The 13,782-nt window shown below is 40.0% G+C and overlaps 1 protein-coding gene across 1 annotated transcript in view; it reads right to left on the minus strand.

The window, feature by feature from the left end:
* The window catches only part of SWAP70 (switching B cell complex subunit SWAP70), an 85,532-nt gene that overhangs the window by 23,390 nt on the left and 48,360 nt on the right, over positions 1 to 13,782 (minus strand). The window contains exons 4-5 of the mRNA XM_054439276.2: positions 3,812 to 4,039; positions 527 to 673 (exon numbers count right to left, since the gene is read on the minus strand). Coding sequence (XP_054295251.1) covers positions 527 to 673; positions 3,812 to 4,039 — 375 coding nt within the window. The remainder of the gene's footprint in view (positions 1 to 526; positions 674 to 3,811; positions 4,040 to 13,782) is intronic.

The following is a 13,782-nucleotide window of genomic DNA, read 5'->3' on the forward strand; positions in this document are numbered from 1 at the left end:
GGACAGTTCATACAAAAATTAAAAACTCAAAAATTTATGTTCTTGAGAATTTCACTTCTTTAAAGAATTAGTACCTACGAATAAAGTGTTCTGAAAGTCACCCAAAGTATTCAAAGACAATGCTTACATCTTCTTTCATTTTTTGCACTCAAAATGTCCCAGATTTTCTGGCATATTCGTGATTCCAAATATTGTCTTACTGAACTTTTTTTTTACTTTGTTATCTCTTTTATGACTCCATTTTATTCAATAAATGATTCCTTAAATGTTCCAATAAATGATTTAATCCTTATATTTCATTCACGAGTATAAGGTTGAAAATAAATTCACATTAGAAAAAAATTTTGTCAGCTATCTTTAATTTTTGGTTCAGAAACCATGGCAACTGTATGCCTATATTATTTTGGAAATGTAAATTTGGGGATTATTTTAAGGTTCTAGAGTCTAGGTGGAAGAAGGTGAGAAGCTACTTCAGCATCAAGGTGCAGCACGGGGTAATCATGCAAAGAAGTAAGAGTAGACTCACCTCTACACAGCAATTTTCATCCAAGAGAATGTCTCCTTTCTTATCCTTCAGATCCTCACTCACATAGTAAGAAATTATGTTGGGTTTTAGTACAAACCATCGTTCAGTCCAGTTTTTCCGTCTGTGGCCCTTTTTCATCATGTAACCCTATGAAAGATTAAATGTGATATAAATTCTTGTCTTTTTATTTGTAAGAGCTGACATCTCTTCCTTGATATACTTGCCTACTCCATTATTTGATATATGATCCTGAAAACATGAACACCAATTGTTCTTGGACCCTCTGAGAATCTATGGAGGGGCATTACACCAGTCATGCAAGCATAACCGACAAAAATTTGCATATAATTTCAGACACTTCAGAGACAACCCCTCCCCAAAGTGATATGCAGATAATAGAATCCCCTTGATATTAAGTAGCATTTGAGATTTCTAAAAAAATCATTATCTTTTAGAGATACCTATTGAAATATTTATAAACAAAATAAAATACCTGAGATTTGCTTCAAAATAATACAGGAGAGGTAAAAGTAGGTGGGGTAGGATTAGCCACATGTTGGTGGTTACTGGAGCTGGTTGATGGGTATGTGGGAGTTCATTATACTGGTCTATTCCACTTAAAAAGAAAGAATGAACCCCCAACAATGATTCTCTGTAAATTAAAACCTCAATCAAGGCCTGATGCAGTGGCTCATGCCTGTAATCCCAGCACTTTGGGAGGCCAAGGCAGGAGGATCGCTTGAGGCCAGGAGTTCAAGATCAGCATGGGCAACATAGTGAGACCTCATTTCTACAAAAAAAAATTTTTTTTTAGGAGTCTCGCTCTGTCACCCAGGCTGGAGTGCAGTGGGTGCGATCTCGGCTCACTGCAACTGCTCTGCCTCCCAGGTTCAAGTGATTCTCCTGCCTCAGCCTCCCGAGTAGCTGGGACTACAAGTGCATGCCACCACGCCGAGCTAATTTTTGAATTTTTAATAGAGATGGGGTTTCAACATGTTGGCCAGGATGGTCTCGAGCTCCTGACCTCGTGATCCGCCCACCTCAGCCTCCCAAAGTGCTGGGATTACAGGCGTGAGCCACCGCATCCAGCCAAAATTTTTAAATAAAATAAGTAAAGCCTCAATCAATGAAAATGCTAAATGACTGAGGTAAGTAAAAACTCAATCAATGAAAATGCTAAAGCTTGGTCACATATATCTTCTCAACCAAATAGTCAAGGACTTCCACCTCTGGTACCAACCTACCTTTCTGCCTGACCTCTCGGTATTCTGAGGGAGGAACTCTGCCCCAGACCAACAGGAAAATACTGCACCAGGAGTTCAAATACTGGCTTCTAAATGTGGCTTCTAAGCTCACACTCACTAATTCTGTATTTCCTTCCCACAGACTGGCCTCAAAGGTGTGTGACTCAAATGTTTACTTAAGCAAAATTACACATTATTATAGGCCAAAGCCCTTCAGGCTTGTTTAAGAATAGCTGCTATTTTTAGCATTAAGTCTACAGGTGCTGATAGCGCATGATAGAATACACATATCATTAAATATATATGATATTGATTGTAAGTTTCAGTTGGTTATTATATTAAGTTCTAATCATATTACATATTCAGTTTCCTAATCTTTGGACATTTAAGCAAAAGCTATCTCATACTGCAATTCTACTACAGTCATATCCTGCCATCCTAAGAGGCTGAGAATTCCACTTCAGATGGAGACCACGTCTCATACCTCTTTGTAGCACCAAAAACCTATACAAATTCAGCCTCAACGTTTATGACGTGCTCCATTAGGAAAAAAAAGAACACAGACAACACTATTACCTATGGAAGAAAGAAAGGATCAAAGTAAGGAAATCCCAAATCAGTTATTATTCAATATAATAATGTAAGAAGTTTCAAAGAATCACCAAAAAAATATAAATTGTATTTAACAAGCATCGAGCTTCATCTGCTATGCTGGGTGCTGAGAAAAAGAGGACAGTCTAAATAAGACAAAAGCAACTTTGCTACATAAAGGTATTTTTTTTTCATAAGTAGAGGTATTTTTCTGATTTTATAAAAATAATATAAAATCATATAGAAAGTCCAATAATACAGAAAGGAATAAAGGAGAAAAAAATTCACCAAAATCCCACAATCTAGAGGTGATCACTATAAACATTTTGGCAAGCACCTTCCTGACAGCTCTACACACATGCATAACATTACCTGAAGGGGATTACAAGATATCTCCTATTTTTCACTCGACATTATGCCATGGAGATCTTTCTGGATCAGTGGTTATGAATGTGCACATGACAGGAAGATACTTTAAAAATATTTTGGAAATGGCCTGGGCGTGGTGGCTCACACCTGTAATGCCAACACTTTGGGAGGCCAAGGCTGGTGGATCACAAGGTCAAAAGATTGAGACCATCCTGGCCAACCTGGTGAAATCCCATCTCTACTAAAAATACAAAAGTTAGCTGAACGTGGTGGCGCAAGCCTGTAGTCCCACCTGCTCAGAAGGCTGAGGCAGGAGAATTGTTTGAACCCGGGAGGCAGAGGTTGCAGTGAGCCAAGATCATGCCACTGCACTCCAGCCTGGTGACAGCGCGAAATTCTGTCTTGAAAAAAAAAATATATATATATATATATATTTTGCATTTTTAATAGAGACGGGGTTTCAACATACTGGCCAGGATGGTCTCGAGCTCCTGACCTCGTGATCCGCCTGCCTCAGCCTCCCAAAGTGCTGGGATTACAGGCATGAGCCACCACGTCCAGCCAAAATATAAATATATATATTTTTAACTGTATTCTTAACTGCACTTTAAAATTGCACAAATAATTTTTTTTAATGAAAGCCTAATACAAGACTGGAAAAATAAGAAATTTTATTCCTATTCAAAATCAGGCCAGGCCCAGTGGGTCACACCTGTAATCCCAGCACTTTGGGAGGCCGAGGTGGGTGGATCACTTGAGGTCAGGCATTCGAGACCAGCCTGGCCAACATGGTAAAACCCCATCTCTACTAAATATACAAAAATTAGCTGGGCATGGGGGTGCATGCCTTCAAGGCATGAGAGTCCCTTGAACCCAGGAGATGGAGGTTGCAGTGAGCCAAGATCATGTCATTGCACTCCAGACTGGGCGACAGAGCAAGACTGTCTCAAAAAAACAAAAAACAAAAAAATGAAATCAGTGTAAGAAAATAAGTGATTTATACTCATCTTTGTGATAAAAATATTAATTTTAAAATGTCAAATTCTAAAGATGAGAAAAAAAACAGTAACAGAATTCTTACCTGCTTTAACACATCTAATATAAGTTCATTAAAGACTTCATTAATTGCCATAGACACAGTCTGCCGGTCCATGCCTTTGCTAAACTGTCCATTTCCAATAAGCTCGATAAGTTCCCACGCAGAAAGGCCATTTTTACTGTCATCAAAGTTGATTTTATAATGGTCAAATTGTTCTTGCTGCCAACCTCCTCCCATAGCTTCTGTAAGCTTCTTAAGCAGGTATTCAATCTATATAAAGAATGTGAAACAATTATTTCCTAGTTAAAAAAAACTTTAACATAGTTATGTATTTACGTTATAAACACTGATATGTTCAACTTAGGAAATACTCCCAAAATGCCTATCTTTAGAGTCTCCTAAAATATAGGGAGAGAAGTATAAATAAAATGCCACTGGTCTGTATTAGTGCAGAATAAGTAAAGGAATCAAAAACTGATAACCCTCTAATAGTGTAGTATATTTGTCTGCAGAACTAAAACAAACTGCACATATATGACAGTATACAAACTAATTAATGTGATCTGATTACTCTGTTAAATATTTCAATATATCAGAACATTAGTCTTACTGAACAAACAAGCGCTAAATTAAACATCTTAAAGTAATATGTACAAGTTATTGATCAATTTACAAACTTTCCACATAAGCCAATTATTCAAAATTCATGCTGCTTCCTCCCACTGGAACACTACAATGTTGTAAATAATGGTGGAATACCTAGCCTGAGCAGGAAAAGCTTACTAAATCCTAAAACATCATACTTTGTGTAGAAAATACTGCTATTGAAATAATAGCAGTTAGGCCAGGAGCAGTGGCTCACACCTATAATCCCAACACTTTGGGAGGCCAAGGCAGGAGGATCACTTGAGGCATGGAGTTCAAGACCAGCCTGGCCAACATGGCGAAACCCCATCTCTACTAAAAATACAAAAAAGTTAGCCAGGCATGTGGCGCACACCTGTAATCCCACCTACTCAGGTGGCTGAGGCATGAGAATCATTTGAACCTTGAAGGCAGAGGTTGCAGTGAGCAGAGATCGTGCCACTGCACTCCAGCCTGGGCAACTGAGCAAGACTCTTATTTCAAAAAAAAAAAAATAGTAAAGAAAGAAAGAAATAACAGCAGTTAAACAAAACAATAAGGCAGTAAAACTGAATAAGAATTGATACCTCTTATTTTCTGGAAAGCCCAAATATCCTACAGTGCTCTCAAACTCAACATATGTCCAAAAATGAATGAATCCTCTCTACTTTCCAAATGGCTTCCCCCCTCTATTATTGATTTCCATTAGGAATAACACCATTCACACATCCATGTCAGGATTCTTGCTCCCCACCCCCCACATCAAACCAATGACATAATCCTGCTGTTTTATTTCCCTAAATTAGCTCCCTAATAAGTTTGAAAACTGTGGGTTATGGCCCACTATGAAGTCAACTTAGTGGGTAGCAACCAGCATTTTTTTTTTAATGGAATGAAAAACATGTGAGTTCATCCACAATAAAGAAATAGTGTTTTGTGATAAGTTTTGCTTTGAGTATGTATGCGTGCTGGGTCATGATATAAAATGTTTATCTTCCTATGGGTTGCAGTGAAAATAAAATTTAAAACTTTGTCCCAGGCAGCTCTGAACTCTGTCACTTCTACTTGATCTGCTTTTGGTCGGGCCTCCTGGTTGGTATCCTTACCTCCAGGTCGCCACCTTTTATATATATTCTGTCAGACGGATTTTTCTAAAACAAAAGCCAGAGCCTGACACTCCCCTCTTTAAGCCCTGCCCTGGCTCCCTATCACCTCAAAGACAGAGGCCAAGCTCCTCTGCATCCCTTGGTGATCATCCCCCAGCCTGCTTTCTCAAACATGTCCCACCTCAGACTTTACACTCCACCAATACCACCAATACCACAGATCAGGTGATGCAAATTTTACTGTAAATGGTTTAACAGTAAATATTTAAGCTTTGTGCCTCCCTATCACGGGTTCTTCCTTGATTTTGTTTTTTTACAACCCTTTAGAAATATAAAAACTATTCCTTAGCACATGTGCCATGCAAATATAGGCTGTGGGCTGGATTTAGCCAGCAAGCTGTAGTTTGCCACCACTTGCCATAGATTATAAGTAGTTTACCCTCTTACCATACTTTCCTTATGCTTTATGTCATTCCCCATTCTGTCTTCTCTGTCTAGAATACCTTTTCTCACCTCTCGACCCAGTTAATTGGTATTTATTCAAGTCCTACATCCTCTAGAATATTCCTACTCAAAACGAAGCATGCGGACCAGCGACATCAGCACCACCTGGAAGCTTGTTAGAAATGAAGACTGTCAGACCAACCAAAGGACCAAAAATCAGAATCTGTATTTTAACAAAAACCCCTAGTACTTCCATTTGCACACTAAAGTTTTGAGAAGCACTGCTGCTTTAGCAAACCTGCTCTGACCAACCCTAACCCAGGTCACGTGTTCCTTTTCTAGGTCACTGCACTTAGTGTATTTTCACTCATTTGCTTTTCTACCATTTTCTGCATTCCTTGTAGGAGGAACCATGTCCCACTCATCTTTAATCCCCAAAGCTCAGCATGGTACCTCAGAGCTCAACTAATGTTTGCTAAACTGAAATTAACTAAGCTAAGCCTTAATTTTCTCCTCTATGAAATGGGCATAATAATACTTACAGAAATGCTGTGGGGTGAAATGAGACAAATACAGAGCAATTTGCACAATGCCCATCACATAGTAGGTACTCCACTAATGTTGCTTCCCTTCTGCACTGAGTGAAATACTATTCAACCATTCAAAATTACATTTAAAGAAAGCATTTATGAAACAAAAGAAAGTGAAGAATGCAAAACTAAATTTACCTATTATTTCTACTGCATAAAGATTATGTAATTATTTTGACAACTATTTGTCAGAAATAGTAGGTTTAATCTGTTACAATAGGATCATGAGTTAATTTTTTTCCTTTTCCTTCTTTGCATTTCCAATAATTTGGTTATAATGTTTTTTGTAAAATAACATATTTTAACAGAAAAATAGACACGCATGTTTGCAAGGGCATATATATTCACAAAATATCACAAGTTCAAAATATATCAAGAGAAGCCAGGTGTGGTGGCTCAAGCCTGTAATCCCTTTGGGAAGCTGAGACAGGAGGATCACTTGGGGCCAGGAATTCAAGATCAGCCTAGGCAACATGGCAAGATCTCATCTTTACAGAAAAATTAAAAAGTTAGCCAGGTGTGATGGTATATGCCTGTAGTCCCAGCTACTCAGGAGGCTAAACAGGGAAGACTGCTTGAGCCAAGGAGTTTGAGGTTACAGTGAGCTATGATCACAACACTGCACTTGAGCTTGGGCAACAGAACAAGGCCCTATCTCATTAAAAAAAAAAAAAAAGAAAAAATATATTAAAAGGTCTATTGATTTAATTTGATGAGATGCTGTAAGCTCTTTCAGGACAAAGATTTATCTTATACCCTAAAAACAGCACATGGTAAGTGTTTACCAAAATTTACTTGTTGGAGAAAAACACGCTTAGATCTTTTCTTTCTCTTGTTGGAGATATGTCATCTTCTATTAAACTTATCAGATATTATCAGGTATTTCCTTGGCTCTTTAAAGAGAAGTAACAGGCATAGGCAGAGGAAGAGAAAAACAGAAAATGTTAAGAAAAAGAGGGAAAAGGGAAGAGGGAAGGAGAAAATGGGACAGAAAGGGAAGAGGGAAGGAGAAAATGGGACAGAAAAGAGAAAGATATAAAAAGATTAAGAGATTGAAGGCCAGGCGTGATGGCTCACGCCTGTCATCCCAACAATTTGGGAGGCCAAGGCGGGCAGATCACCTGAGGCCAGGAGTTCCAGACCAGCCTGGCCTATATGGCAAAACTCCATCTCTACTAAAAATACAAAAATTAGCTGGGTGTGGTGGTGCGCACCTGTAATCCTAGCTACTCGGGAGGCTGAGGTAGGAGAACCGTTTCAACCCAGGAGGCAGAGATTGCAGTGAGCCAAGATTGCGCCACTGCGCTCCAGCCTGGGAGACAGAGCTAGACTCCATCTTTAAAAAAATAAAAAATAAGAAGAGATTGAAGAGATAAAAGCAAGAAAAAGGGAGTCAAAAAGGACATTAAGATAAACAATTGCTCAAGGTAAAATAATCAGTAGCATTAACAGGTACAGAAATTCAATCTCCCTAAGGCAGCAAAAAGAAGGGCCCAGGCTGGCAGATTACAACTTGGGGTAAAGGGAGTACAGGCACAAGTTGAAGTTTCAGTAGCAAAGCAAAGGAAGCACATATGTATAGCCACATGTGTGTGCAGTATGACTACACGTGGGTGAGACAAGATGGTAGAGCCGATTGACCATGTCCTGGCACAAGTCAAGAATCGGCCTTAGCTCTTCCTCACCTACCTCTTACTGAACCCAAGCCATTCACACTCCAAGCTTCAGTTTCCTTTTCAAAATCAGATGACTTTTTATGTTTGTAACTCAGAAAGCGCCTATTAGTAGCAAACTCAGCTCTAGAAGTAGCTTGCCAGGTTCATCCTGAACCTTTCTGAAGGTGCCCTCCCAAGCCTTATGAAGTTGTCATTAGCACCCAGCTTCGATCTGCTCAGCATTAACAGTGACTGTGCCAGACAACTAATCTAGATTCATTTCCTGCTGACTTTCAACACAATCATATACTTATCATAACCAAATAACTTAAGGGCCTTTTGATTCATTATATTGAGCCAAGGAGAGACAAACATTAACATTCTCCACTATTCAATTATACTAAATAAAAAATCACGTGTTGCCGTTTTAGTCTCTAGTGGCTTGCATCAATTCTAAGAGCTCATTCAGTTTCAGGAAGCAGCTTACTTCCTCCTTCCAAGCAAGTTTCACCAAAAATAACAAAGAAAAAACTTTCAAGATGCATGTGATTTTCGAGGCCTTCAGTTCCAAAATTTATTTTATTAAAAATTCTTTCTCTATCATCATTAATAAGGGGCATTTTATTGGCTTAATAGGTTTTATTTATTTAGGATCTCTTAAAACTATTTCAGGTTCAATTTTTAACTGCATCAAGGCAATTCTTCCAAATAAGTACACAAGAGCCACATCCTGTTTTGTTCCTGGTTCTGTGAGAAACAAATACTAAATAAAAACTATACTTCGCAGGCACATATTTCCAGGAATATATTCTAACAAAAATTATGGAACGAACTCAAATGGGGACACACTATTTCTTACATCTATGTGACAGAAACATCTTAACTTCACTATGTAAGTCACTTAAATATTTATTTAACATACTTGACACTGCTTTCTGGGTAACAGAAAACTGAATCAAAAGCAAACAGTAACCTTTTTTTTTTTGTGAGATGGAGTCTCGCTTTGTTGCCCAGTGGCACAATCTCGGCTCACTGCAACCTCCACCTCCTGGGTTCAAGTGAGTCTCCTGCCTCAACCTCCCAAATAGCTGGGATTACAGGCATGCACCACCACACCTGGCTAACTGCCATGGTTATATCTTTTTTTTTGAGACAGGTTCTCATTCTGTCACCCAGGCTGGAGGCAGTGGAGTGATCTTGGCTCACCGCAGCCTTGACCTCCCAGGCCAAAGTGATCCACCCACTTCAGCACCCCTGCCTGGCTAATTTTTTATATTTTTTGCAGAGATGGGGTTTTACCATGTTGCCCAGGCTGGTCTCGAATTCCTGAACTCAAGTGATCAGCCTGCCTCAGCCTCCCAAAGTTCTGGGATTACAGGTGTGCGCCACTGCACCCAGCTGACAATTATATCTTTTTTATTTTTTTATTTTTTTTGATTCAGTGTCTCACTCTGTCCCCCAGGCGGGAGTGCAGTGGCATGATCACAGCTCACTACAATGTCTGCCTCCTGGGTGATCTTCCCACCTCAGCCTCCCGAGTAGCTGAGACTTCAGGCATGTGCCACTGTGCCCAGCTAATTTTTGTATTTTTTGTAGAGACAAGGTTTCACCATGTTGCCCAGGCTGGTCTCAAACTCCCCAGCTCAAGCAATCCTCCCACCTCAGCCTCCCAAAGATTGCAGGCATGAGCCACCGAGTCAGACTGGTTATATTTTACATTGTATTAATTAAGGCTTAAAAAAAATCTTTCTTAAAAAATACTCTAAACAAAATGCAAATGATCATTACGGTAAGTGGATTATTGGAAAGAAGTATTACTTCAAATTTATAAATCCTAAAAACTATTGATAAGATAACAAGTTAAACCCAGCTATATGTTCATGAAAAATTAAGACATTATACTTCAAAATTTATTTTTTAAATATATCTGTTTTCACATTAAATTTTATTAAAATCTGTAAGTCTACAATCAGTCCAAATATAGTTTTTGAAGTGTTATTATTCAGAAAGGAAGCAAAAGCTAACAGAGAATGTATTTTTCATAATATAGCATGACCTTGAGTTTGCAGTGCTTGGTCAAAGGCCAGGTGATAGGCTAAGAGCTCCATAAATACAAATCCATGTGATTAACCTCAGGAGGGTAGTTCAGCAGCTAGACAAAGCAATCTCACATAATCTACTCCAATGATCCCTTCTTTCCCCACACAAGCACTCCTGGCCCCAGAGGAAAATCTGTAAAACTAACTCAAATTCTACTTCTAACCAGAAGAAATGATGAGAGAGTAAAAGCTGTCAAAGCACAGAGTGAGTCCAAACAGTAACATGACAAGGTATGCTGCCTGGCTATTCTAACAAATCAAAGAAAGGCTGTTCACTTCTCAAATGAGATTAACTTGATTTGAAAGAGAATCAAGACATTTCTGTTAGCCTGCAAAGGTGAAGATAAACATGCCAGGAGCCTTGGCTGGGCTCTGGCCTACAGAAACGCACATCAAGGCCCATGTGGGTCCCAATTCTTCGGGATGCCTGCAGCACAAATCTTTTGAGTTTCTTAGGCACAGTAGTCAGAAAACTGATGCTGACTGGCTCCCTTCACAGCCTGTGGCTCAATGGTGATTTAATGCCATTGACATGTCATCCACATTAAGCAAGTGCTGCCTAAGGCAATAAAAACACTCACTAATTTCTAATTCTGAAATCAGGACAAGGTCACTTTCAAGTCCACCAAATATTTTAGTGATGGAAAAAAACAAAACATCAAGGGTAAGAGACCCACCCCACATCCAGTTTTTCAAAGAAAACATAATTAATTGTGGAACACAGTATAACTACAAAATGTTTTAAAATACTGTAATTTTTTTTTTTTTTTTTTTTGAGATAAGGTCTGGCTCTATCTCCCAGGCTACAGTGCAGTGGCATGATGCCACTCTCTGCTCACTGCAAGCTCCACTTCCTGGGCTCAAACCACCCTTTCAGACTCAAGCCATCCTCCCACCTAAGCCTCCTGAGTGGCTGGGACAACAGGTGCACACCACCAAGCCCAGCTAATTTTTGTATTTTTTTGTAGACACAGGGTTTCACCATGTTGCCCAGGCTAGTCTTGAACTCATGAGCTCAAGCGATCTGCCCGCCTCAGCCTCCCAAAGTGCTGGGATTAGAGGCTTGAGCCAGCACACTTAGCCTAACATACTGTAAATTTTATTTGCACAATTCTTTCAAGCAGCAGCTAGGTTTTAAAACCACCACTGGGATATTCTTTTCTACAGACATTCCCTTCTATACACCTCTGTATTAAGCTAGACAATTTCCTTGGACAAAAATTTCATAGCATGTTTTATTTTTCATTTCCTTTTTAACATACATACATGATTACATCATTATTGTTATTAAGCACTAAGAAACTGTTCCCACCACTACAGTGAAACTGCCTTCTCCTTGATCACCAGCGAGCACCTAATTGTTAAATCCAAGGGCAACTTCTCACTTACCATTGTCTAATTTTTCCATAGCATCTAATGCCAGTAACTACTTCTGTGCTTCTTAAAACTTTGTGTTTCTTAGACATCTATGACTCAGCACTCTCCCAGTTCTCCTACCTCATAGCGTGTTCAATTCAGCTTCCTTTGCCAAATCGACTTCCTCTTTCTGCTACAGAAATGGTCCCAAGGTTCCGTCCTTGGCACTCATGTCTCCAACTACAGTCTTCCTCCCTGATCTAACCTACTCCTGTGGTTTCCCCACCTCTGTCTCCAGCCCTGGCCTCTCACAAGCTGTAGATAAACACTTCTAGTGCACAGCTCCACAAGGATGTTCCACCTAAAATCCCAAATGTACCAAACCCATCATCATGCAATATGTCCCAAATTTGTTCATCATCCTACCATTCATTCACACACACCCCTTTTAGTGAGCAGCTACCACGGGTCCAGGCACTTTATTAAATGTTTCACATACATCATCTTTTTCAATCCTCAGAGAGCCCAATGAAAAAAGTAGTTATCCCCATTTTACAGATGGGGAACCCCAGAGAGAGTGAGTAATTTGTCACAAAGCTAATAAGTGGTAGAGTTGGGTTTCAAACCAGTCAGTCTGATTTCAGAGACCATGCTTTAAACAAATATACTATATTATTCCCCAGTTGCCCCAGCCTGAAACTTGTCTCTACTTCCCCACAGCCAGGCACTATATGCTTGGTCCTGTGACCTCTAGGTTCTTCCCATCTGGCCTTCTTTTCCATTCTCGCTGTATTTTAGTCCTCAATGCCACTTAGCTTCTCTCAACTTCTCACCTCCCATGTCTCCATATTTCATCTATTCACCTATCACTCTCTTCCTCAAAAATCATCAGTGGCTCATCTTTCCACACTGCCTACAGGATAAAGTCAAAACTCTCCAGCTTCGTCTACCACCTATCTTCTTCACAGCCATCATGTTGCAGTGAGAAAGGACATGTATCATTCTTTTTTGACTGCCCAGCATTTAACCCTTTTCTTATGTCTGGGGAAATCCCTACCTGCCAATGTAGAAGCTGAAAATGCAAATGTATCCTTTCCAAGACTCCATTGCAGCTAGTGCACAGTGCCTGACCTAGGCCATGACAATTAGATACATCATACCCTGATGATAATTGGGAAGTGGGCACTATGGAGAACTCTCCCTCGTAGGAAGAACAGTTCCAGGAAAAGTTGAGTTCTGGGGCAGTGATATGGTTTGGCTGTGTCCCTACCCAAATCTCACCTTGAATTCCCAGGTGTTGTGAGAGGGACCCGGTGGGAGGTAATTGAATCATGGGGGCAGGTCTTTCCCATGCTGTTCTCATAATAGCGAATAAGTCTCATGAGATCTGACGGTTTTATAAAGGAGCGTTTCCCTGCACAAGCTCTCTTCTCTTGTCTGCCACCATGTGAGACATGCTTTGTGAGCCCTCTCCAGCCATGTGGAACCGTAAGTTCATTAAACCTGTTTCTTACATAAATTGCCCAGTCTTGGGTATGTCTTTATCAGCAGCATGAAAATGGACTAATACAGGCAGCAATCAGTGTCCAGGACCAGATGTGTTCCATGGTATAAGTGCAAACCCATCCTCTGGTGGCAGCAGCATTTTCCTTGTTGTTCCTCACAGAAGTGGCCAGTACAGTAAATAGGACAGATCAAACTGCATAGCCTCCACACCTGTTTTTAAGCCATCATGATGATTCTGTAAGCTATCCAGCATACTTTTAAAAAATTCCCTTTTAGGCCCTGCACGGTAGCTCATGCCTGTAATGAGCACAGTAGCTCATACCTCAGCACTGTGGGAGGCTGAGGTAAAGGGATCACTTGAGGCCAGGAGTTTGATACCAGGCTGGGCAACATGGCAAGACCCCATCACTGCAAAAAAAAATTTTTTTAATTAGCTGAGTGTGGTGATGTACACCTGTAGTCCCAGCTACTCAGTAGGCTGAGACAAGAGGATCCCCTGAGCCCAGCAGGTTGAGGCTGCAGTGAGCTGTGATTGCACCACTGCACTTCAGCCAGGGCAACAGAGTAAGACCCTGTTTCTTTAAAAAAAAAAAAAAAAAGGCAGGTATGGTGGCAGGCACCTGTAATCACAGC

The sequence above is a fragment of the Pongo pygmaeus genome, chromosome 9, assembly GCF_028885625.2.
Source record: "Pongo pygmaeus isolate AG05252 chromosome 9, NHGRI_mPonPyg2-v2.0_pri, whole genome shotgun sequence".
Taxonomy (NCBI): Eukaryota; Metazoa; Chordata; class Mammalia; order Primates; family Hominidae; genus Pongo; species Pongo pygmaeus.